Raw genomic sequence first — 27268 nt, 5'->3', positions numbered from 1 at the left:
GCAAGTTAAAAAAAAAGAATTATCCTGTTAGAGTGCTGCCATCTAGTTAGATGAGTGTGTACAACAAATCCATTTACAGGGCTTACAATATACCACAGACCAGTACGCTTGACTACCTGCAGAAAATCTTCACAAGCAGCCACTAATAGCTAATCAAAGGGACCTATTGCATCAGTTCCTTTGGGTTTCTAAAAACCTAACTATGTAAAGAAAAGTAGTTACAGAAAACAGAGCATAAGAGTCCTGGCAATTTTGGGATCCTGCAAAACCTAAGCAAACTTGTGTTGGACTTTGTCAACTCACGCTGCAATGCAATAAGAACCCTCAGTTGCCATGGGCTTCTGCAGAAGTTGACAGTGCTGTATGACTCACAGGAAGCAGGGAAAGGTAGGAAAAGGCTGTTTTTCAGCAACCCAAGTCATATATGAACCCCAGATCCCATATTTGATTTAAGCATGATGTTTTAATATGCAATTTTGTAAGGGAAATCAAAGTAGAAGAAAGTTCCACATTTGCTCTGATATTGCCTACAAGATTGCGCTTTAATGTCTCAGGTTTTGGTGTGCTACCCATCGTACACCAGGCAAATGAAAATGCTTATGAAAACAGACTTTATAGCCTAAAATAAGACAATATGCAATGTGCTTATGGAGTGATATAAACTACACTAAAAAAAAAAAAGTGTTCTGTGCTACTACAGAAGTAAAATACTTAGCTGCCTGAAAAAGTTAAGAACTGTGCTATTGAAAGGACTGCACTTGCTGTTTGACTACTGTTTGTCGACCTTCCTAAATTAAGTCGAGGAACATGGTCATGTCTTGATTTTATATTCTAAAGGATGAGGTTAATGACTGTCATTGTTCAAATTCTTTGTTTTCTGATTGGGAAGTGTATTTTCCTAAAACACATTATTTAAATATTGTCAGTAAAGTCCAAATAATTTCTAAGACAAATTACTTTCTTATTACAGAAGTAAGACAGATTTAGGATTTAATAAATTTACCATTTACTTTAACGAGTCAAATATCTGGTCTTCATATTCTTTTTTACCTCACACTTGTTTAGCAACCCAGTTTCTTGCAGCCTTGACCAGATGCTTTGGATCCTTCCAGCATGTTCAGGGTGATTAGCATAGTTGCCACACATGCACTGGTGCTTCAGCATCAGATTGTCATACACAACTCCTTCAGTACAAAGACAACACAATAAAAAACAGTAAGTAAGACAAATGCAAGTTACACTGTTCCATTCCATGCATCCTTTAACACAACTGGATTCTACTTTACAGTTAGAGCAAGCTGAAATTCTGGATCTTAATTTACCTTTCCTCTGGGAAACTGAGTTTTGAATTACAAGGTGCACCTTGTGATATTGATAAAGCAAAAATGAATTCTCAAGAAATTATACTATTAAATACAATCAATGGTAAAAAAGAAAGGAAATGTGATGGTGTCTTGTTAAAGCTTTTATGGCTACAAAAATTCAGTCCTACGACTGAATCACTTGTTTTCTCTTTCTCTATTGGTTAAGGTCAGTTAAGGCTGTTAACCTATATATAACTAGAAAAGGTTATGTATTTATAGAAGTGTAAGGAAAATAATTCAGAAATAATGTTAAAATAATTTTTGAAATCATAATGCCACTCTGTATTTGCACTGCTTGACTAATACTATATTAACTCCAAATCTCAAAGTATATGAGATGAAAGTTTCAGAGTTGCAACAGTGATAGAATCCTTTTTCTTTAAAAAGTTCCACCTACTACTCAGGACCAAATCCTGTTGTTAGACGGCAGTGCAAGGTTCCTTTTGAATTTTCTGTGCTCATTTATTCCAGGACAGAACATCTTTCTATGGAACAGCTATCAACATCACAACACTATTGCTGTTTATTGGGAGCAAAAGAGAAATTATAGTGAGTAGTCTCAAGTTAAACTCAAGGCTTTCAAACCAAGTCTGAAACACAGAAAAATTATTTCACTTATTGTTGTTTGCATTTCCCTCAGAAATGTCTGGAACAAAAAAATATTTTCCTTACCCCCATGAACCATTTTCTTTTGGGAAACATTTGGATTTTTCTTCCCCTTACAGTTGAAAAGGACTCAAATTAGCAATTTCTTCAAGCTGTAAAACTTGGCATTCAAAACCTTTTTCTTATGTGCCACCACTACTGGGGATGCCAACACAGTTCTGGGAAAATTGTGTTAGCCTGCTACTGAAAAGTCAGCCAGTGAAGAAAATACAAAATTTAAGTCCAAATTCAACAACATGCTCAATACAGCCCTTATTCAGCAAAGTTCTTGAATGGATGTTGAACTTTAATAAAGTGTTTAAAAACTCTACTGAATAATTGTCTGTATACATTGTGGGCAACGCAAAGTTAAGGTTCTGAGATAATTCAGTTAGAAGCCAGCCAGAAATTATGCTGCTTTAGAAATATGTATGCTGCCATATTTCTTAGCTCATGAACTTTAGAACTGATCCTTTGGGATCTTGCTATTTAAGCCAAAATGATAATACAACAACTATGTTTATCATAAGGGGAATGCAAAAATAATACCTATGTGCATCATGACTAAGCTTATGCTAAATGATTAGCTAGCAAACAAAACAGTTCATGATCAATAAATTATTGTATTTACTTTCTGGGCTTGTTTCCTTAAAAAAAAAAAAAAAGTGAAAAATCTGGAGCTAATAAGCTAATGCATCTTAAAATCTCTGCTGGCATTGTCAAAGCAGTTAACAATTTCCTTTCTCTGCAGTTATTTGCACTGCACTGTTTATAAGCTTTACTGCTCTATAGGTCTTGTGCATATACTACAAATATCCTGCAGAGCTCTCTCACAACCATCACCATTCCGGTACCCTTCAGATATTTGTCTAAGAGCATTTTCTCTCGTGCAAATAACTAAGTTATTTGAAGTAGCAAGTGTGCACAGAAATAAGTGCGTGCTCACATACCTGGCTTTCTTGGCATCCAAAGTTTTAACTTCTGCGGTTAAAACCCACATACCCGCACCGTACAGTTTGCCAGTGTTCATTATGCTATTACATAAGAAAACTTTTTTCTCCCATCCCCCTGCCCGATGGAGAAAGTGTTTAGATGCTAGAAGTACCGGTATCAGGATGTCCAGAAGCTCTTAGGCAGACTAGGCGGTTATATCCAATACATTTGAATGGAAACACTTATTAAATGTTAATAAAATTAGCTGAATGTATCTGTCTGCCACTCTTTCAACGAATGTTTTATTCTAGTTGTCAATGCTCCCTGCAGGCTTAGGTTTGCATAGTAGAAACTGCAGTTAATAGAAATAAAAAATATATATATATACTTTACTATGTTATTATCATATAGAATCAAAGTGTTATGTAATAAAGACACTTCTTGATGACCTATATCAGGATTGCAATTAAACAGTGGTTTTGAAGTAAAATGCTGAAATCCTGTATTCAGGATGTCTCTTCTGGTTGATACAAACATCCTTTTCTTAGTGCATTAGTATTTTTCCCAAAATAAAATATAACTAAAAATGTAATTTTATTGTATGTGAATTATCTTGTCCTAATAAAAAATCCATTTAATCAGGTCAGGCCAGTATTGCATGGCGGAAACATCTGCTCCAAACTTTTAAATACTAAGATATTCACAGCACTGAGTGTAAAATTTATTTCTAGCAGGATTAATTGACTTAAGACTGAAATATGTGTTTTCATTTATTGCAAGCATCTAAATTGATTTAGGATGTGCAAGTATTTCAGATGTATGGCTGGTGGTCGTACAGCACATGTGCTTGATACAATACCACAATGCAGCAGTAGAGCTTACTGCTAAAAATAGCCTGTAGGATTTCCCTAACAGGATTCAGTCAATAATCCCCCCCACCCCCACAAAAAAAAAAGAGAGGGAGACAACTGTTTTCAATTGCAGACTGCTGTGAAATATTAATAAAAGATGGTTATTCTGTCTCTCCAGAACAAATGCCTACAGCAGGATTCTGCTCTCAGATTCCTTGTGTAAATCTGAGCAGTTCCACTGAGACTGGTAGAATTATTCTGGATTTACACCAATATTACTGAGGTCAGAATGTGGCCCCGATGACAGACTGGAATGGTGGGACCACTGAACCATATAATGATAGATGACACAGGACAAAATAAACTTAATAAGTCAGAAAAAACAAGGTTTTCCTTTTGGGGACTCCCTAACACTCATTCTTTTCCAAAATACTTTATTTGGGTCAGCTTCTTTTAATAACATTTTAAATAGAAGGGAGAGCAAGAGACCTAAAAACTGTTGGCTAACTGCATGCTTTGAAGAAGGCGAAATGCCCCAGAGAACTACAGTACCAATAAGAGGATCTGAAGAAAGCAGATCTAATAAATTATTCAGAAGAAAAATCTGAACTAAATAATCTAAAATATTCTGTAAACCATCTAAATGAACATCAGGTAGATTTTATATTTTTTCCATCTTTAACTCGTTATCTTGCACATAAATTGCATATATCTTGCATAGTTCTCTCACAACCATCACCACTCTGATTCCTTTCAGCTAAGAGCAATTTCTGTCATTACTCTAACTACAGGCCCATTTTGATTCTCATGTAACATTCTGCCACAACGGTTTTCCTTCTACTTTCTTCTTTTCCAAGAATATGTTGCCTTTAAATACAAAAAAAAAACCACAAAACAAAGCAAAACAAAAACAAACAAACAAAAATTCGACGCAGGGAGGTGTTTTTACATTAATTTCTAAGGCCTGAATTTGACCTCACTTCATACTGTACAAGAATCTCCTCCCTCCCCGCTCACTCATTCCTTCCTTCCATGCTTTTAAAAATGGTCATGTTGCTGCAGGCAACGGCTGCTGCATCCGGTGCTCTCTTAAGGGAGCAAATCATAGAACCACAGGATAGCTCAGGCCAGCAGGGACCTTCAGAGGTCTCTAGTCCAACCTACTGCTCAGAGCAGGTCAGCACTATGATAAGACCAGGTTGCTCAGGGTTTTCATACCAAAGGATTTTGGAAAGGCTGTGTAAGAACAGATGAAAATTTGGCCTGCCTTTCTTTCTTTCATTGACAAATGAATAAATACTAGGGCGCCTACCAGACCCAGGAAATACTATGCACCAATGAAGTCATTCTATACTATACCATGCTGTAACATACCATATGTTAATAATACACATATCTAATTATTCACAGAAACTGTATTAGAATGCTTGATGTTGCAAAGTCTCTGTTCATTGTCACTCCAAAGGTGTTAATCTTATAATGGAAAAAATAGCTCTATTTTCAATATGCAGTGATAAAGGCTATATGTGTAAGTCTGTAAGCCCAGAGACATGTCAGGGAAAGGGATTTCTTCAAGCCGAAAAGAAAGGCTTCATTGTGACTGCAGAGGTGTGGGATCTGATTCAGCAAAAGAAGAATCAAGGATTTGAGGAAAAGATGTTCTGGATTTAGATAAAGGAGTTCAGTGAAGGACTGAGAATATCAGTTGGAATAAGAGGCATTTTTTCTCTCTTTTCTTGTCTTTTTTTTCTCTCTTTTCACTGCTTTTGTTCATGTAGTAGTGCTTTACTAAAGGTGTAAGGTTAAACTGTCTGCCTGATCTTAATACACCATGATGCTGCATATGGACAGTCTGCATCTCCATTGCAGAACCTGTCAGGCTTCCTTGTGTCAGATCTTGATACTTTTATGCCTGGTATGTCCCAGTTCCCACCATCTCCATTCAATGTTTGCACTACATCATTTTACTCCATCTCCTATTCTTCCATCTCAACTTCACATTTTATTTCTCAATCAGTTCCACAGATGCCACAAGTTCCCCAGATATATGTAACCTCCCTGGCCTTAGTCCCCTTTATGGGAACTTACAAAGGGAGGTGTCAGTGAACCTTACGAATCAGCAGCTTTTATGTTTGCAACTCCATTCAACTTTTCCAATGGAACTGCAGGCTTTTGAACAGGACATTTTAGCCTACACACAGTGAGCTTGCTTTCGGTGTGCTCTGTGAATCGTTTAGAATTAGTTTACAATGTTTTGGGGACTCTGTGAACCACAACTAGAAAAACAGTGGCCTGGCTTAATAATCCTGTCTATACGCAGCTGGTCTTTTTGCAGAAACTCATGGTAAGTGAATTAGCATGTTTCTTTTCTGTACAATCCAAATGTTTGTTACCCAACAAGTGGAATTTCTAAATTGATAGTGTATTTACAGAAGAAGAAATTATGTCTTTCATCTTTGAATATCATCTTGCATCCACTTACCCACTTACTTGCAGTGCTTTAGGGGCATCTCTTTTGCAGTTTTTTTCTTTAAAACAATACATTTTTGCTTTCCAAGTTCACATTCTAATGGGAAAGATGGGAGAGCATGCTGTCTCGCACAGTCACATACAGTGCCTGTTAGGGACTCCATCTTATATCAAATCCATGGTCATGAGCTGAAGAGCTGTAAGCTTCTAAGGCATGGCAAGTTCTGCCAACCAATGTGAAGAAATTAATACTTCTGGTAGAAACCTGAATAAACAGTACATTCAAGTATTCATTTCCCCTTTCCTGTGCACAAAGTGAATCTTTACTCCTAACCATGCTGTAATGCTATAGTGAGACTCAGGTTCTTAAACAGTTGGGCCCTCTTGCAAGATTACATTGCCCATAATAAGAAATAGGTTTTCTGTGACTATTTTTCTTCCTTCAACTGAAGTTTTTGGGGGTTCTAATTCACTTTGCTTTGGAGACCCCAGACCACACCAACAGGAGATGCTCCCTAAGTGACTGGACTGTCCTAGGCCTGACCATAAAATCTTCCTCTGTAGAGACTCCACACAGCTGCTGAAAAGATAACAAAGCTGGAGCCAACATCACTTTCTGGTCATGGCTACAGCTTTGCTCTTTCTGTAGGGAAAGCAACCTTGTAACATAGACTGACTTGTCATACGAAGACTTTGAGAATTATATTGCAGCTTTCCTACTTATTGGTGGTCTTCCTTCAACTTATTGGTGGTCTCTTCACAAAACAGGCAACAAAAACGAGGAGAAAAGAATGAGAAGATAGAGAAATGAAAGAAAAGGCTATCATTGACTTAAAGGCACCAAAAATGCACCTGTTGCTATATTGCCAGAGCCAGTCAATGATAATAATTTATGACTGTGTGAATATTAATCCTGTGATTTATCAGCTGCACTGGTTGACTTGATGCCAGTAGAGCATCATAAAACCAGGGAACAGTAAGGCTAAAACTGAATGCATTGCTGCAGGAGGTATTCAAGGCATTTAAATCTGTTGATCCTACATGAACAAACGCATTTGTTTTGCCTATTAAAAGCGTTCTTTAGGGAATCCTACCAGTCGTGTAGACATGCTGGCTGGGCTGGTCCATGGCTGGGTGAGGTAATGTGGAGTCAGTGGGGGAAGACGGGATCCTGGACACTGGCCGATGTTTATCTAATCCTGCCATGCCAACTGTAGCCATGTGAGCCTGGTAGATTTGCAATTGGTGGACACGTCGATGCGCCAGGAACTCCTGTTTCCAAGAAAACAGCACAGTAGAAAGAAACGTGAGATAGGATCAAGTAAGACACTGAGGGAAACATGTCAACAAATTAAGTTCATTAGGTCAGAGCTGTAATAAACAGTGTGGAAAAAAAACAACCCCACAACTCACACCTAAGACCTAGTCAATAAATCCATTCAACAGATGTTTTCACACTGACAGTGTGGGCTGCTGGCTTTGCTGGAGAGTAGGTGATGGCAGGCAACCTGTCAGTTCTCCCTGACAGAGGAAAAGATGGCTTCACATGCAGGGGCTTATAGAAGAAGAAGGCTTTTCTAATATATTGAATAAATAATATGATGATAGAATATGCACTTGAGCAACTGGAAGGCAAGTTTCTACAGTAGATTTAGTTCTCAGAACTGCCTGGGAAACAGGAACGATTTTCACATAGGTTTTTACAAATTGTTTAGAAATTCAGGAATTGTTACACGAGATCCCACTTAGGGACTATCTTTTTTTGTCATAACTGCTGCTGGCAGTAGGTACTTCAGGAAAGGTAGGCAGGTGTGAAAAGACTGAAACAGAGCAGAAAGGAAGATTTCCTTCTATGCTTTGTTTGGTGACTTTTGCTGAGATGACAAAGGCTGAAATCATGCTGAAGTCAGTAGAAACCTTGGCATTCACTCCATGGAGTAGGATTGCTTCCCAAGACTTCTTATTTCTGTTTTTGTTTTTGGTTTTGTTTTTTTGTTTGTTTTTGTGCATATAGCCCTAGAACCTCCACAGAAAGGGACTGCAAGAGAGACATTTCCAAAGCACTTTGGAATATAAATTCAGTTGAAATTCACACTCCTGCCTTCAAACTGCAAACCCTGTTTATCTTCACCTGGGCTTGGTACAGGCAGATACAGAGATGCTATATTTATATCTTCTTTTTTTTAGTTACCTCTTTTTTTTTAATCCACTAACAAATAGCGGTGCTGAATGCTGTTGTTTGGGACAGCAGCTAAGAGGCCTGGCCTGGCCAAGGAGGGTTTGCTGGGTGCTTGGAGAGCTGAAGCTCAGTTCAGGCTGTGTGGCAAAGCAAGTGGGAGCACCCAGGAATACCTCAGTCCCTTGTGCACTGCAAAACGAATCCACGGCTCATGGGAAGGAAGAATGTCTACTCTGCATATGAAAAAATGAGTGTGCATCAGTAACAGCTGAAATGAGAACAAATACTTTAAAAGGCAGCCTCAAAACCCACATTAGTATCTAGGGTCACCACTTCAGTGAAAAGACATAAGGTCATGGGAAGGGTAAATTACCTGGGAACTTCTCATAAGTGACTAAATAAAGAATGAAAATATGAGTAAGCAAAAAGAGGTCTTACAAGAAGTGTCTTGGTTTGGGGTCGTTAAACCATTTCCCTTTGTTTAAATGCCGTCTCCAACTTTTCCTATTGCTTTTTTAATGTATGATGACAGAATGGTGTTATATATTCCAGGAAATAGCTGGAGGTATCTGAACAGATCTGTGTATCCCCTTTGCTTATGAGCATATCATAACTTAACAATCAGGAATTCCTAATAATTTTATTTGTGATAAATTTTCAGAGAGGATATTTTTTGTTCTTCTCGGCATATACATACCTTGTAACTTTTGGTGGGAGCATGTATCATTGGAGAAGAGAAGTGATGAATGGATGGGCACTATTGTATTGAATATTTGCCATATAGAAAGCATAAATAGATTAATTTATTTGCAAGGATTTAGAATTCACTTTTCTCAATGCTGGCTTAGTGGTCAATAAAAGAGGCACAGTAGATATTTTGCTGTCCGTGGCATGATTACTCCCTGCATCCTAGGGTCAAGTAGTGACAGCAGCACTGTGATACTACTGTATTCACCATCTCTGAAGCATGAGACACAGTTGAGGAGTTTGGAAGGTGGCAAACTCCTACCTGCAGGACCCCTTCTTCCCACAGAGCTTTAGTACCATAAATGAAATCAGCAGAATACTGGTTATGTCTGCTGCTCTCCTCAACTTCATAGGCTGCATTAATTGCATTAATTAACAGCTGATATCTGTGTAGTTCTTCGATCAAAGGGTTTTTTGATACTAACTTTCAGTGTTCACACTAACTAATGATAATTAATTACTTAAGTTCACTTTTCTGATAATTACTAGAGTAAAAAGACAAAAGAGTTTGTTCCCTGTTGGAATGCTTTTCAGGTTACTAAGGGTGCATCAGTGTATTCTGGCAGCCTTCATTAAACGGTGTTATTTAAATATACTTACTAAGAAAATCTTGGAAATTCAGCTATTAGTGAGGGGAGATTCATACTGTGCACAAATGTCTCTGTTTGGACTTTCTTCAGTGCTGGTAGACTCTGAGGTGTAAGCCATTAGAGCTGCTTTGTCTGCTTTTCTTTTACTTTCAGGCCTGACCGTCACTTGCGCAACGCCTCCATAATCTTTTGCAGCGAAGCTGTAAGTTCGCCATTCAGTCAATATCTAAAATCTAATCTATCCAGGTCTCTGATCTGAAAAAGTCAAAGTGTTTTCTGGTTGATTTGTTTTGTTTTGGGAAGGTGACAGTGTCTTGAAGAAGAAAATATATCTGGAACACTACAAAACAGATAATTCAGGAAGATGTTCCTTCCTTTGCTTATAAAAAGATTAGGTGTTTGTGTCTATGGAAGCAATATAAATAACATATATGAACAAATCAAGGTTTTTTTTTAATGCTAATCAATCTGTATGAACATCACCTAAGAGCCAAACAGACATATAGTTGAGCAGTTTGTCAAAGACCAAGAAGAGAGCCTGTTCTTGTTCTCCTGTATTTTCCTGTTAAACTGTGTTTCGTTTCTATCATTCTTCCCTCCTCAAGCAAAACCAGACACATACCTAGAATTTGACACATGTTTATCAGAATAATCAGTCCAGGGAAAGAGAAGAAATTTGCGGATAGTTGGATGGAAAGCTGCATGACACCTGTTTTAATTTCTGAGGTCAAGGAAAACTGTTTGCCTGTAAAAACCTTCTAAGGTTTGTTAAAAGCGTGGTAGTTTGTCTCACAAGGCTTACACTGAGGCTTGCTTACATCCTCTGGTAAATTCCAGATCCTTTAAATGGAATTTTTAAAACTCTAGGCATCAGCAAAGTTTCCACTTGTTTAGGTTTTAGTTGAAGTTTTAGGCTAACTTCCTGATTAGGTTTCATTTTACAGACAACAGGCACTCATGAAATACATGTATTTTTTCCAGCCACCTACATACTTCTGCTGTGAGCACCTGAGATACTCTGTGTCACACAGACAAGTGGATTAATGCAATGAGTAATGTGGATAATCAACACACTTATCGGTCTCCCCAAATGCCCACCTGGCCTCTGGAAGGGATTAGAGCAACACAATGAATTCATCTTCGGGTTTTATGCGCTACAGCACTGCAAACACATCTGCATCTCTCCAGCAACATGACAAAAGCAGTATTTGCACATCTGCAGGGTTAGTGATTTGTATTAATATATTTGGAGCAGTTCTTAGGTAACCTGAGCTCTATCTGCTCGGCATGGAGCCTGCTAGTTCCAGATGCCTGAGATTAGTTCATTAGCAGAGGCAGGCAATTAGGGACCCTGCTGAAGCAAGTAGAGAACCGTTCCCCAGAAGCCAGCTCAGGCTTTCAGTAATTACTTTGAGGAGGCTTTTTAGAATCACTATGTAGAGAGAAGATGACAATTTTAGACACCTGGGAGGTAAATATTTGTTATTCTTCTAGTATTGCTGTAGAGTTTGTGAGTTATTTTGGTTTATTGGGGATTTGTTTGTTGGTTTGGGATTTTGGTTTTTGTTTGGTTGGTTGGTTTTGTTTGCTTGTTTGTTTTAGGAGGAGTTGAAATCAGTTTGGGTTGGTGTGAATATTCCTTTCATGTAGATGTGTAATCTCTATATTTTTGTGCCCAATGGTTTTTATACTCTGAGGATTTAATGAAAGCTGCATCCTTATTTCTGTTGGCTGTGAGAACTGGTGACCTGCCAGGATATTCACTTGGAATGGTAGATGGTCTATGATACATGATAAAGAATTGGTGAATTTTCTATTAATTCATGCTACTTTGAGCTGCTATGTGTTGTGCAGAGAAAAAAATGTGAGGTTAACTCATAAAAACTATTATTGCCTCTTAACAGTCTGCTTTTTAAATTGTATTATATGTTTATATTTAGTTTAATCACATCTAAATAAATTGTAAGATTTGTATGTCTGTATGCACACCTTTCTTCAGGGTGTATGCTTTGGCATAAAAAATTTTAAAAATTCAAAATGAATTATTCTTAATAGTGATATTACTGCTTATAGTCTCTCCTCTATTTGTGGCCAGGTTTACAGCTCTCTGTTGTTGTGCCTCTAATGCATTCTGCTGAAGCATGAAATGTGTGCTAATATCTATTAACTGTTAAAAACCATTCATGTAACGTACATCTTCTCCTTCTCTTCCTTCTGTCAAAGACCTTCAGTACCTTACAAGGTTTTCCCTCTCAAAGCATTTTGGTGGTCTGTTTGCTAGTTAATTCTTATAATTTCCATACTGTTTTCTGAAAATTACTCAAAGGACTAATTATTACTGAAGAGGAAAAACACATACGTGCTGCAGGAGTTTCACCCCTCTATCAGGAATAGCATGGCCAGCAGGAGCCGGGAAGAGATTGTGCCACCATACTTGGCAATGGTGAGGCTGCACCTATAATACTGTGAATAATAGAGAGAGTGCAGAGGAGGGTGACAAAGCTGGTGAGGGGTCTGGAGTACAAGTCTGATGAGGAGCAGCTGAGGGAACTGGGGCTGTTCAGCCTGGAGAAAAGGAGGGTGAGGAGAGACCTTATCACTGTCTGCAACTACCTGAAAGGAGGTTGAAGCATGGAGGGTGTTGGTCTTTTCTAACAAGTGACAGGACAAGAAGAAATGACCTCAAGTTGTTCCAGGGGAGGTTTAGATTGGATACTAGGAAAAAATTCTTCACAGAAAAGGTTGTCAGGCATTGGAACAGGCTGCCCAGGGAAGTGGTGGAGTCAGCATCCCTGGAGGTGTTTAAAAGGCATTTAGATGAGGTACTTAGGGACGTGGTTTAGTGGTAGAGTTAGGTTATGGTTGGACTTGATGATCCTGAGGGTCTCTTCCAACTGAAATGATTCTATGATTCTGAAACTTGCCCAGCATGAAGACCTGCTGCCTTCCAAGTACTTCCTCTGAAGGGTATTTCTGATGTTCTCCTGCCTTGTCTCACCCTGTGGCTCCTGTTGGAGGCCCTACTCATTAGTCTCTTCCAGACCCCGTAGCAACATGGGAACAGAGTAACTTCAGGTCCTGCCTCTTGTCCTCCCCACCACCCTCCTGGACTTCCTACCTTCCCAGTTCAGTTGCAGCTGAATGCCTCCAAGGGGTGTCCCTGCCAGCCAGTGGCTGCATCTAGCAAAACGGCCTCTGCTTGAGCAAACAGAGATCCATTCTGCTTTAAGGTGTCTATGATGGCAGTCTTGGCCCAAAGCAAGAGAGCATCATCCAGCATCTAATTCAGTCAGAAATTCTGGGCACCCAAAATCTTCTCAAGTAGTTCAGATGTAGCTACTTAACAATGGTTCAGAAATCATGGACCTTGTGAAAATACTAATGCGATTGACTGGAGGCAGAGAGAGGAAATAATTCTTAAACAAGGAGTATTGGGACAAAAAGAGCTGTAAGTAGGGAAAAGATGTAGTACTTTTGACCCAGGAGTTTTATGAACTACAGTTCTGCCTCCTCTCCTCAAAATAATAACTAGTTGCCCTCAGGAACTGAGCAAAACTAGGTCATGAGATCTGAAAATCCTTTTGTGAATAAATGTGAAAGTGCAGGAATGACTTATCTCTGCCCATCTATATGATCTAAAATAGAAATTAGTCTGAGGTATGCCTGCAAATAAATATGTTGAGGGGACTTCTTTTAAACTGCTCTGTCACTTAGAGAAAACGCATGACCAAGAAACACTACCAGTACTATTTTTGACTCAACCACATGTAAAGCCTCAAACGTCCATGGTCATCACTTTCAGTAGAACTGAAAAAAAATCAGTATCACCATCTGAAATATAGTCAGCCACAAATTCAAAATCAGCATTCTTATGAAAAGTAAGTAAATAGCAAGTATGGATACCGACACATAGAATTAATGGCTAGATATGGCTTAATAGAAAGCAAAAGCAGAGATGGGAAGAAAAAGGGCAGCTAGTTTTGAGGCATTTGGGTATATTAGGTCACACATTATCAAGGTTTTGACAGAATTTGGTTTTCTCTTGCTGTAATCCAAGGAACATAGTGTTGACTGGAAAATGGGTAAACAGAAATGAAGTTTTATTAAGTGAGTGTTGTGTATAGGTACAGAACAGTGGGATGAAAGCCATATCCCAGAACTTCCTAGACTCCTAAGCAGAGAAAGCTTGTCTTGGGCAGTAGATTGCTGCATACAGTAAAACATTCCCCTTGCCTTCTGGAGGAATGTGGGCAGGCCTAGTCCAGTTGCTGCTGAGTTAGGATTTAGTACTTGGGATGGCCCTACTGCAGTGACTGCCCAGGACATTTCCACAGCCTTCCACCAGCTGGATAGGCAGCAAAGCTGGTGCTGCAGAGGTCTCTGCTGCTCTCCTGCTACCCTTGCATTCTAGGGCAGGAGCACCTTTGGGGTGGTAAGACATGTTAAAATGACTGCATTTTTCTCTAGTGGGCCTAGGAATTTGGGAAGAACAAAGACTAATAATGGGGTGACAAAAGTGTGCTCCTTCATTGAGTCATGCAGAAGAGAATGCACTCCCTGCCTTGGGTTATGTGACCAAATGCGTGGGTCAGGGCTGGTGTCAGACCCCTTGCCTCTGGTTGTAGGTTCCTGACCCTGCTGTTATGTCCTAACTCTTACCCCTACTGTTGCACAGGGAGGTGGGTGGGTTGTTGACCTGTAGTTTCAAAGGGAGACATGGTGAAAGTTAACTCCCTTGGATAGGGAGTTTCCACATATCTGAGAATCTAAACAAGACCCGTCCTGGTTAAACATAGGTGAGGAATCAAGATGGCCACATGGGGTGAGAAGTCTTCAGCTATCTTTGTGAAGAAATATGAGCCAGGCAGTCATTAAGTTGAAGCCTAGCATGATTAAGAAGAAAAGAGTGATGGGAATGGTGTCTAGGAGTGACAGCAAGAAGGGCCTCAAAGACAGAGCACTTTCTGCTGAAGGGAAATTCCAGGAGTCCAGCTGAAATGCTGTTTTCACTCATGGTTCCTGCTCCTGCGAGATCTGCCTTCTCCACTCCTGACATTGGCAAGTACTTGACTTCTGTCACTTCTGCTGAAGTGCTGACTTTGCGGTGTGCACAGCAAGCATCCAAAGAAAATGCAGCACCTCCTCAAAAGCCTGCACTCCTGGCTCAATCTCTTCCTCACTTTGTGACCCTCACAGAGATTTAATATAAATATATAAATAGTTACAGATACAAGGAAGGGGAGAAAGGGACTATCAACATCTTGTGTGTTGTTGGGTTTTTTTGTTTGTCATGTGTTGGTTTTTTGTTTGGTTGGTTGGTTTTTTTTTAAATACTCATTAGATTCCTGTTGCTTTATTACTTTTACTAGAAATACCACAGGACTTTCCTGAAGTCATTTGGTGTTTTCCAAAGAAAGAATACAGAGAAGTGCAGAAATTAATACCAATGGGAAAATACAATTGTCCACATGCCTTGCTCTAACTTTCAGTATTAATAAATATTTGCTTCTTTTACTTTGATGTGAAGAATAAACAGGCCTTGTAATAGCATTTAATGGTTACAACCACCTAATCCTAGAAGCAGTCATTCAGTTAAACCAGTGGCGTCAAACTCATTTTCACCAGGGGTCATATCAGCCTTGTGGTTGCCTTCAAAGGGCCGAGCGTAATTTTGGGACTGTATAAATGTAGGAGTAGTTAATGAAGTAGTTACTGTGTAAATGTAGGACTAGTTACATTTATACAGTAGTCATTTTTTCCACAGTCCTAAAATTACGTTCAGTGCTTTGAAAGAAACCGCAAGGCTGATGTGAAAATGAGTTTGACACCCCTGAGTTAAACTGTTAGTTGACCAAAACTAATTAATGAAAAATCACCTGTCCTGCCTGTCTCATTGTTCCTGGCAATATCACAGCTCTTTTCAACAGTATTAGCAAATCAATTTGGTGTTACTTTATGCAGATAATTTCAACCACTTCAATTTTGCTGCTGTTCATTGAAACTGTTATTCTTAGCAGACTTGTATGGTTTATTTTTAAGCAAAGAATCATTAGTTTGCCCTTCACATAGAGAAATAATAGTCTCCAGGCTAAATTCCATAGCAGCCCTGCTGAAGATCTGTGTTTTCTGTGTACTTCAATGGATTCTGATTTGATTTTTATAGGCAACTCTCCTGACTTCGGGAACTAATGTAGATTAATGGAAATTACTCGGGTGTGTGTATATATATGTAAAGAGAAAACCTTGAAAAACCCTGCTTTTCAGTACAGAGTCCACACACACGAACACAGCAGTGCCTAAGCATGAAATCATGAGGGTGTACAGAAGCCCACTGTGGATGACTTCTCCCTTGTACGGAGGTACATGAGGTCAGAATGGGGAGCATCGATGGACCATAAGGTCAGCAAATATAAGAGCCATTATCACAGTGTTTCAGCAGCTCCATTCTCTCTCCATAGATCACTTCCATGGCTCGCTGTATCTAATGCATAAACTCCAACAGGTGTGTGTGTTGCCACTGCCCTCATCAGAGCTCTTCTGCACAAACCATCAATTTCTGCTGCTGCCTGTGTGACAGCAGAGTTGTAACCTGATGGATACCAGGCTCCAGTCCTTTGCTGGAGGACTTCTGCCTCTCTGAAAATTTCAGAGAGATATATTACCAAATCTCGCACCTTACTTCAGCATGGTTCAAATGCTGACAGACTTCCTTTCTCCAGTGTCTTTTTACTAAGAGTTATAAAGTTTCTTGAAAGAATATATATGTACACGCACATCTATTCTGCAAATATCCCAAAGTATTTAAAAATACTTCTATCTCTCCAGTGTTCAGCTCTTCTTTGATTATGGCACATAGAGAAATAGTGATAGATAGTGAAATGGTGATATAATTTGAGAGTATAGAAATATAGGATTTGAATATAGGAAGGATGTCATGGATGAAGGAATAAAAAGAGCGAAACTATCACAAAATAAAACTCTTCAGATCTCTCTCTGTCTTATAAACCTACATAGAGCATTCTGCAAATATGTAGAATACTATGTATTTATAGAGTAAATATATTTCTGCAACAAACAAGTACATCTTGTTGAACTTTTTTTGGACTAAGATTTGTAATTTGAACAAAACTGAACTGAATGCCTAAAGATTATTTTTAAATATTACTTGAAACCAAGGGCTTTCCTACTATAAGTTTCTAAGCACAGGGTTTGCTGCTTTTAACAAGTGGGAGGACTGCCAGAATGGGCACATTGAAAATGGAGGGGAAACCTTTACGTTCGCTGATTTAGGAACAACTAGGGAGATTAAAAAGAAACTTGAAAAATAGTATATGCTAGCATAACACTGATTGTATAATGTAGACTGCAAAATAAATTCTCCAATTTCTCATTCCTTGAGCAAATCTTGGCCCTCAAAATGCAAAGTACAGTTCAGAAGAGACCATAATACTTGTTACATTTCATGGGAAGGTTGAATGAACGTATTTGAACTTGCTTCATCACAATGTACTTCAAATGTTCCCTCTAAAAAAATCAAAAAAAGGGGCTAGGCTGCTGTCACAAGGGGAGATGTAGAAGACTGGGTGGAACTGAAAGGGAGAATAGAGAGACCAGTATTACGAAGTCAAAACAACTGAATATCATAAGCTCCAACCTTTTCCCTTCTCACCATATCTCTTCTTTATGATAATGCTCTCAATTTTTGTTCTGGTTTTAAGATTTGAAAGCTATTTTGCTTGTATGTTCAGCTACCTTCCAGTCCTTTCTTGCCTTTAATCTTTTTCCAGCAAAAGCTGAGTCTTCCACCTTCAGAATCCTCAAATTTTGTAGAATCCTAGAACAGTTTGGGTTGGAAGTGACCTTTAATATCATACAATATTAAAACAATTACAAGAGATGGAAATGGTAAGAAAAAAAATGAAAATAATACAAACTGGGGAGGAGAAATGGGGTAATAATAACACTTGCCCCAGGGTAGCACTTCAGGAAGGTGGTTCATTGGTTTGATCACATGACATAAGGGTCTTATCACTGCATTAGCCAACGTGGTATTTTTCTCTAGAAGATATTTCTATCCAAAGTATACAGGAGTAACTTACAGAAAAAGTCTGAATCATTAGCAGACTAAAGGACACAAAATTAGGGACCAAACACTACTCTGTGTTCCTCATCTGGGCTGTTACTTTTTCCTGTAATCTGTGTCCTTCCTGAAACACGAGAAAACACAACAGTCTTGGGTATAATGATTAAAATTTTTAAAATTACCTAAATATGGAACAAAGACAGCTTTTTACTTTAGAAAATGGCTAATTTTTCAGAGGATGGATGCTTAGTACTCAGAATCACTATCTCTTTGTTTTAAAGGCCGGCTAAGACAGTGGTACCTCAGTTTGTGTATTGGGGAAGGCAGCCCTGAAGATCAGCTCCTTTGCTAGTGTAGTCCCTTAAAAAGCATCTCCCCAGGCATGGCCCAGTGGCACCCTGGGAGGTCACCCACATGTTGGACATTGTCTTCGAGGCAGTGGCTGAACACAAAGATCACAAGCAACTGGGAAGGGGCAGATGAGCCAGCTGGGAAGCATGAACCCAGCATCCCAAAAGCTCTGTGGGTGCAGTCAAAGAGGAAAGCTTCCAGTAATTCTCAAAAGAAAGGACTTGACAGTCAGTGGAGAAGGTAATCTCCTGCAATAATAGATTACAATTTATAACACATTGTAGCTCTGTTTTGAGACCAGGCTGGATTATTTACACAAATCTAAGTCTAGATAGACTAGAGGTGAACTAAGAAATTTATTCTGTGTTTTCACTGCAATGTCTGAGACAAGGGTTTGGCGCTTCAATAGCTGCTTCTTAAAACAATGCCCATGAAGGAGAGAGACAGTCTTCCTGCAGCCATATAACACTTTGAAAAAATATTTACTGGAAAATATTGCACCAAATCAATAGCCAAAGCTTTAACTACATCTAGTGAAACCTGGGAGGAGGGAGGGGGAGAAGCCTGAGAACCAGTCAAAGCAAAATGTTAATTCTAATTGTTGTATTTAGTTGGCCTTGTCTTGTGACAAGTTTGTTATTATGCAGATTTCCTACCTGCCACCTTCCATGGGAAGATTTTACAAAGTGAAGTTTTGCAGGCAATTCCCCTTGCTTCTTACCTCTTTATTCCTAATTATGTTGGCCCTGTGTTCACTCAAGATAACATTACAGCTGTTCCCAAATGCTCTAGATTTGGGACCTGTGACAAATGAAATCTTTTAGTGCTACGATTTCTTTTTTTCTTCCCCCATGCTACAGAGCTGTAGCCACTAACATGCTGAAACTAAGGATATGATTGTTTATTGTCTGACGATGGATTATTAGTTTTTAAATCTTTTCATGGTCAATTTCTGAGTTTTCCTTTTGGTCTTCAGATAGATACACAATGTAATGTCACACAGGATGATCTGGGGTTTTTGTTTGTTTGAGCATTTGGTTTTTTTTTTTCTTTGTTTCTATACATATGCATTTGCACATACTATTGAATTTCACGCTGGGAATGTCTTCTTTCTTCTTCTGTATTATTTTTCATGTGTATGGTGCACATATATTCCCTGCATGATGCCAACCTATTAAAGGCTATCATGAAAATAATCTGTAATTCACCTGCTGCATATACAGTATTTCTCTGTGGAAAAATTGAGATGTAGAAAGACTTTAAATTATGAATCCAAAGGAAAAAGGGATTAGAAGTAGTGATTTCTAGGTCATACCTTTAACCATTACATCAGTAATAATTGCATTGCATCAATAATATTCTTGTTTAAACTCGAAAATAATGCAGCACTGTAGCTTTCACTGTTTCTTAATACAAGAGTTAGTAGTAAAGTCAGAAGCTGTTTTATTTTGTTTGTACTGGATTTGGAAAAGGGTAGGAGAAAGAAGTCAGAGCAGTGGGCACTATGAAATATCACACCTTTTGGGCACTGCACGGGCAAAGTAAAGCACCCCCACTCTATAGCCTTAAACTGGATGCAAAAGGCCTCTGGACAGACTAGGTGAGTGGAGGAAGGCTCATCATCCCTGTGACCCATACAGAGGTTTTCTTAAGTAGGGACCCCAGAAACTTCTCAGCTGTTGTGTCTCTGGGGTCATTGTTGTCCTCAGTCTTGTTGGGAATATCCAGTCTCTTTTATTTGAAGCCTCTGGAAGCATTATACCTATTCAGAGAAAGCATGAGGAAAGGTGGTCCCGTAATGTGGTATCCAGTGTGCACATGGTGCCACAGCCAGTCCACAGGGCCCCCGTGGGTTCCAGGAGCCATGCCAACAGGACCCTGAGCTGTGCAGTGCCAAGGCACTCCACACATCCCTGCCACCACTTCCAGGGGTGGCCTGAAAACCCTGCTGGCCACAGGGAACCTTTTGGAAAAGAATGGATGTTGTCAAACATATCTCAGCCCCATGGCAGAGCTGCAGAGGTAGGCTGAAAGCTCTGCGGCTGGGCTCAAAGCACTGGTCCTGCCAGCCCAGTGTAGCACACTCCCATTGGTACTCTGCAGGACAGGACATATTTGCAGGTTCCTTCCCAGGAACCGCGGGGGGTTAAACCTGATCCAATTACAGTATCAATAGATATGCTAAAACATGGCAGATTTAGCCCAAGCAGAGAGCTAAGTCTATCCAGAAGTCCAGGCACAGGCAAGGAACTTCTCAGCTCCTTCCCTTTCTTCCTTTGAAAATCCCCCTCTGAATATGGGTATTGGGGTTTCTCTTTGCTACTGTTAGTAGGCAAACCTAATTAAAGCAATTAAACACATAATAGTGACACTCAAACATGGAAAAAATATGTGATATTGTGGCTGAGCTTCTGACTTTTACTGACAATTTTAGAAATATCCCTGATTTTCGACATAAAACTTCAGATTCACACATCCAAGTGTCTTTCTGGGTGTTGAAATGTGCTATACACATGGATATAATTTAATTCAGAAGAATCTGACTGCTGCTACCTGGCCTTTTTGCTTAGTTTTAGTCAGTCTATAGGGAATTTAGAAGCCTTTTACTACACAGTTGGAAATAGAATACAGGGTTGGTTTTTGGTTTTCCTCTGTGTTATGAGGCATCAATCTAAGCTATGATCAGGCTCTTATTTTCTTTTTTTTTTTCCTTTGTAACTTTTTAAGGCCTGATGATTGTTACTGTCATGCAGCAATATTCTTCAATGTTTTAATACAGTACCTACTGTACATTACATCCTAAAGAAGTTCTGGCATTTTCTTCTTTTGGGGAGGGATCATGAAATTGCAAGTCAGTTTTTGTATCAGAAATAGCGTGGCCAGCAGGACTAAGGAAGAGATTGTCCCCTGTACTCAGCACCAGTGAGGCCGCACCTCAAATCCTGTGTTCAGTTTAGGGCCCCTCACTACAAGAAAGGCATTGAGGTACTGGAAAGAGTTCAGAGAAGAGCAACATGGCTGTTGAGGGGCCTGGAGCACAAGTCTGAGCAGCTGAGGGAACTGGGGCTGTTTAGCCTGGAGAAAAGGAGGCTGAGGAGAGACCTTATCGCTGTCTACAACTACCTGAAAGGAGGTTGTAGTATGGAGAGTGTTGGTCTCTTCTCCCAAGTAACAAGTGATAGGACAAGAGGAAATGGCCTCAGGTTTTACCAGGGGAGGTTTAGAATGGATATTAGGGAAAGGAAAAAAAAAATCTTCACCAAAAGAGTTGTCAAGCACTGGAACAGGCTGCCCAGGGAAGCGATTGAGTCACCATCCCTGAAGGTATTCAAAAGACATATAGACGATGTTCTTAGGGACATTGTTTAGTGGTGGGCTTGGCATTACTAGGTTAACGGTTGGACTCCAATGATCTCAAAGGTCTTTTCCAACCTAAATGATCCTGTAAGTCTTCTAATTAATTTTTTATAAACCTGTTAATTAGCTGGAGAATTCTTCTGATATTAAGTACATGCAGGAATACATGATACAAAACCCCAGATAATGCTTGGAAAATTTGGGTTCAGTATGACTTCAGATGGAAGCATCTGTTACCTTATCTAATCTGTTGCATATTTTTGTGTGTGGTGGTAACCAGTTACTGAGCTCCCTCTCAGAGCTGGCCATATTTTTGGGGTAATATCTGTAATACCTAGAGATTTTGATGTATTATTTCAGTAAAAAAGTGTTACATGAAGTTACTCAAGCTAATAAGGCCAAACTCTTCTAAAAACAAAGTTTTGCTACTCATGCAATAATTACTAAGAGCAAAATTCATTATATTGGAGTGTAAATAACGTATTCCAAGTTCAAATGGCAAGAAGAAAAACACTGTTCATTTATGAGTAGTAGCAATCTGAAGGCATTGAGATTTTTACACCAATTGTATCTTAACCAAAAAGACCTGGGGAACATTGGAGACATAAGCTAATCAGTAAATTAATCTCTGCTTTTATTAGGCATTCACATCACATTTGTGCCTGCATCACCTGGCCAAGAGAGGGAACACAGATTGAGTGCTGTTATAGGCAAAGCACTCCCATGGAGCAAGCTTGGGGTGGGCAGTGCACACACTTGGTGCTTAAACCAGAGGTGTGAGTTGACTCACCTTATCTCTGTATTTTAACGTGAAAGAAGGGAATTAGAAGCTCTGAGCAGGTGGCCATGGCTGGCTCCCTGTGGCTGTGAAATGTCTGTGTCCCTAGGGGCTGTCTTCTCCCCAGCGGTAGAATGGCTGGAAGAGTCTTTCCTTTTCATTTAAGAAAGGGTTAGAGGGCCACGCTGCCGAAAGAGCTGCAGCAGGGGCTGAAAGCCCCAAGAGAGGTTTGGGTCAAGTTAGGTTGCTTTGGGAGGATTTGGATCTCTGAAGATGTTTTGTTTTCATTCTTTGAATTAAAATTTAATTTAAGTAATTGGAATACATAATCCATCTCTGAGGAATGCTGTCTTAATCTTGTCTCTTAGAAGAAAAAGCAGGATTTTCAAATTTTATCTGTTACTGATCAGCTGTATGAGCTTACATCAGTCTTCTAACCTCTTTGAGCCTTTGTGTCACCTTATCTCATCCTGGCTTTATCTATCCTGACTATGGAGATTTCAAGCAGTTTGTTCTCTGCAATGTGACAGTTTAGTGCTCAACACTAAGGGTACCTGACTGCAGTTGTGGAGCTAAGGCTAATACACTTAAAATACTGAAAAAACATCTTGAAAATCCTCTTTCTGCCCCGCCCCGCCCCAAAAAGGGCAAAAAAGCTATGAATTTCATTTAGCTTGTACTACCCATATAGGTCCAATTACATTTCATATTTAAACAAGTATAAGTAAGTAGACTAAAAGGACAAAAAATGTGAAAAGATAAATTAGATGGGAGCAGGGTGGAGAGAACAAGAATCCAGCTTTAACAGAGGCAAATAATAAATGAGATTATGGATTCGGGCACCAACTTTCTCATTGCCTGGAAATAGTCAGAACATCACAACTGTGATTTTTGGACATTCATACAGTAAGAGTTTGTATTGAGATTGAGTGAACCCTCATTCCCTGGGTCCCCTTGCAAGGATTACTTCTTTAACAGTTTTTAAACTTAGGACTTCACCTCTGTTGTAATAAGAAGACTTCTGAATCTGTGGTTATTTTGGAGGGGTTTAGTTTAATGCTTTATTCTACTACAAAACCATATATACCCTATTTATTTGATACCTTCCAAAAACCCACAGTAATTAATTGCTGTAGCTTACGGTTGTGGTAGCCCAATGGTCAGACAAAATCAGCTGAGAAAGCAGAGCTGGTTGCACATCAACTGCAGCACCCGCCCAGTGCTGACCATAATAACCTTTTTGGGAAAAGTCACTTCCATCAGTCAGGCCACTGCAGGGCAGTGGCCGCAAGGCAGCAAAACACTGCTTGGAATAATTCTTTGCAGATGCCAGGAACCGGAAGTTTCGGGGAGAAAAATGAAAGCCATTCACTCTTCCAATGACACAAGCCTTTGATACCACAAAGTCATTTGGACAGAGAGCTCCAAGGTCAGGAAGGCACGTAAAGATTGGTGATTAGAGAAATACTATATCAGCAAAGTGTGGCAAGCTATTAAAAGAAACTGTAGCTTTTATGATTGTGTTGCTGAAGCTTCCCCAGGGCTATTTGTATTAGATATTGAGTTAAGCATAACTTATTTAGTCCCAGCATTCCAGAAAACATTTTGATGTCAGCTACTGAAGGAAAGTAAACACAAGAAGGAGGAAGCAGTACTGATCCCAAACAGATAAAAATATTGTAATTTAATTTTGTGAACCCGTGCATGTTAGAGCATTCAGAAAGAGGGATTTTTAAAAGGTTGATTTGACTTAAAAGACTTGGTAGATAGAGGTATTTAGTCACTATGCAGCTGTGGAGGGTGGAGAAACAGAGATGATTTATCACCTTCAATATATGCTACAGCCTGACAAAGCATAAATGCAGTTTTCTGTAGAAAACATTTTCATCTAGAGCAGATTTTATGCACATGTGTGATTCTCATCTAATGCTGTGGGCTTGCGCCTGTGTTGGGTGAAACTATTTGCTTAGCTGGGCTGTTTGCCCAGTGGATGTTCTGATGGCTGGTGACAGGGATTTGCCTACCCTGTAGTGAGCAATTAAGAGTCTTTGGGACTGTAATGTAGGAATAGCTCTATAGGTCTGGATTTTTGATCACTAAATGAAGAGTTCAAAATCTGATCTAGAGGCTGATAATATCTGCACAGATATTATCTCACAGCTCAGCAGTTCCAGTGCAGGAGTTGTGCTTGTTTATTTTTGTAAGAAGATGCCAATGAATCCATTTGGGAATTTTTCTCATGGGTTCTTCATTCTCTCAGAAAAACACTGCAGACCTGAGGAAATCACAGATAAAAATGTAAAGTCAGGTGTGGTTTTCTTTGATTTGCCAGAAATTACTGTTTATTTAAGAGTGGGTAAGTGGGAGAGCTGAAACCTCCAAGTCAAGTACAGCTCAACTCCCTTACCACACAGGGGAGACACCTCAACAACAGCTCCTTGCATAGGGTTTTTTCATGCCATCCTGACTGTGCTTTGATTATTAGATTTTTTTTTTTAAGTGTTTTTAGGTGGGAGATTAGCACTTATTTGTTTATTTAAAGTATTGCAGAAAGGAGAGTCAAGGAATAGAGTAGAATTAGCATAATGTTACAGATATCATTTGTAGATATTATCTGTCCAGAGATACTGCTCAAGAAACAATTTGTACTTCCTGCTACCTTGCTCTGACCTGGTATATTAACATCTCTTTGGTGTGGACCTAGGCAAGGTAGCAGCCCTTCCATTTCCTTTCATCTCAGTAGAAGACAAGGTATATAAGATTCTGAAGATCATACTTTGTTGCTTTTCTTAATTAGCATAGTTATAGTTCAGTGACCTCATATTGCCAACAAAATAAATATTTTTCACTCAAATTGTGAAATTCTACAGTTCTGTGTTCTGAGTAGGACTTATAGCATGAGGTGAAAAGGAAGCAAATTTCCTCTTCCTTCTCTCCTTGCTATATATTTTCCATGCTAACATATTCACTGTAAATAAATTATTCATTACCACAAGAATATCCTAGCTCTGCAGGCTACATATTAATGACTAGTTCTCCCAGACAGAGGATCGTATTCTATTTAGAAGTGCAAATGTTATGTCTTCTAGTTACCAAACATGCCATATAGGACTTAGCTACTAAGACTTTATTTGCACATCCTCTGCCTAAAAACATAGTAGTTAATACAAAGACTTCCCACAAATATTTCTTTTTACCTTAATTATTCAGCCTTACATACCCATTCTAATTCTTGACATATTTAATAAGATGATTTTGGACTGTAAATTCTCTACCTTGTAATTTATAAGTTACCACTTAACAGCATTTTCAGGTTGTCTTTAACAACAGTTAGTGTGTTACTCAGGAATACCACTACTGCATTTCGCATGTTTTGAAGACAGATTCAAAGCTTTTTGGGAGACAAAGCTACAAAGGAAAAAGGCTGATGTTGTTAATATGTGTCTTGAGAAGAATAATTTGTGGCTTAAGAAAGCAGAAATGTGTTTTACAATGAAGCTAGACAGAAAAAAAATACACACATTTAACAGACGAATCTAAGTTTGGCTATGACTGAAGGACTAGGTAGAGCCAAATCAGACTTAAGAAGATAAGAACATAAGAAATACCTTACTGCATCAAGTCAGTCCATTGTGCCCAATACTGTCTCAAACTGTGGCAACAGGAGAAGCTATTTAGTGAAAGCACGGAAGCTTGGCTACTGTCTGCAATTTGTTCCCTTTGTACTCTCTCAGCATCTAGAATTTCTGCGTTATAGATGTTAGAGATGCCTCCCTGTCTCCTTCCTTTCGTATATGCTTATCACCCTGTTGTCCATGAATTTGTATAATCCTGTTTTGAGCTGCTGGTTCTGTGATCTCCCATGGCAACAAATTCCAGAAGTTCACTACTCATGGTGCAAAGAAAAAAAAAAAAGGTGGTTTTAAACTGATCTCCTCATAATTTCAGCAAAGGCTCCAAATCTAATGTTGCAGGTTTTGGTGAATAACAGTTCTTCATTCACTTTGGTTGCTGCCCTGATGATTTTGTAAATGTCTCTCTGAAGGAAGATATTCTGTAGTAGAATTAGAGATGTTTGCCCAGGAGAGTCTGAGCGCTTTTTCAGCCTTTCACGGGGGTGATAATGCGGCCCTCCTTCTCAGTTGTACAAATTACCTTTCTGCTCAGCATTGCTGATGTCTGTGGTGCAGCTGGCCTGGTGGGTCACCCACTGAGGGAGTGAGGATACTGCTGGCTTCTGCCAAGCTCCCTCCTGGCCTCAGTGTGTCCCAAATCTGCTCCCTGTTCCCCAGGCCAAGGAGAGCCTGGCAACCAGCTGGGGAAATCTCGTTTTGTAGGTGATATTCACTAGAGGAACATTTGAGAGGTGCATTCTAGTTTTATTTAAATGTTCTGGTTTCTACTGCCATGGATTTACATGTATAAAAATCTCACGTTTAACAGATAATAATGTATGAGCTTTCCAAATGTTTTCTCTGCAGTTCTGCTTCTACTCTCCAAACTCTTCATCCTGTCTCTCTCTTCTTCCCTCTTCCCAGTGGGAGAGGATGATGTCTCTTTTTACGAGACATCAGTGTGTCTGCGTCAGTGTTTGCAAGCAGTAGGCAGTAAAACTTTTAACTATAAAGCAATTTAGTAAAAAAAAATTAGTAAAAAAATAGGAGTCAAAACCCAAAGGCTGAGACCAACCCCAAGGTAAAGGTTTGATATTAAATCGATTGCAACTTTTTCTTTCTCATATTTTCAAGTAGGACATAAATCTCCTTTCTGTTGAAAGACAGTTCTGCCTTTGAAGACAGAATAACGTTTACATAAATGTAAAGGTCTTCTTTAATGTAGCTTTCATTATCTCCGATGTTCCCCCTTTCTCTGAAAGCCCAAGTGACTGATGTCAAGATCAAGGGAGTCAATCAATGTAGAT

General features: G+C 39.2%; 1 protein-coding gene across 24 annotated transcripts in view; it reads right to left on the bottom strand.

The window, feature by feature from the left end:
* The window catches only part of HDAC9 (histone deacetylase 9), a 472156-nt gene that overhangs the window by 144082 nt on the left and 300806 nt on the right, over window positions 1-27268 (bottom strand). For all 24 annotated transcript variants that reach the window (XM_065051253.1, XM_065051249.1, XM_065051254.1 and 21 more), the window contains 2 exons: window positions 7357-7534; window positions 1051-1184 (listed from right to left, as the gene is read on the bottom strand). In XM_065051253.1, the coding sequence (XP_064907325.1) occupies window positions 1051-1184; window positions 7357-7534 (312 nt within the window). The remainder of the gene's footprint in view (window positions 1-1050; window positions 1185-7356; window positions 7535-27268) is intronic.

Source organism: Columba livia, chromosome 2 (genome assembly GCF_036013475.1).
Source record: "Columba livia isolate bColLiv1 breed racing homer chromosome 2, bColLiv1.pat.W.v2, whole genome shotgun sequence".
In the NCBI taxonomy this organism is placed as follows: Eukaryota; Metazoa; Chordata; class Aves; order Columbiformes; family Columbidae; genus Columba; species Columba livia.
This window is presented reverse-complemented; position numbering and strand designations above follow the sequence as displayed.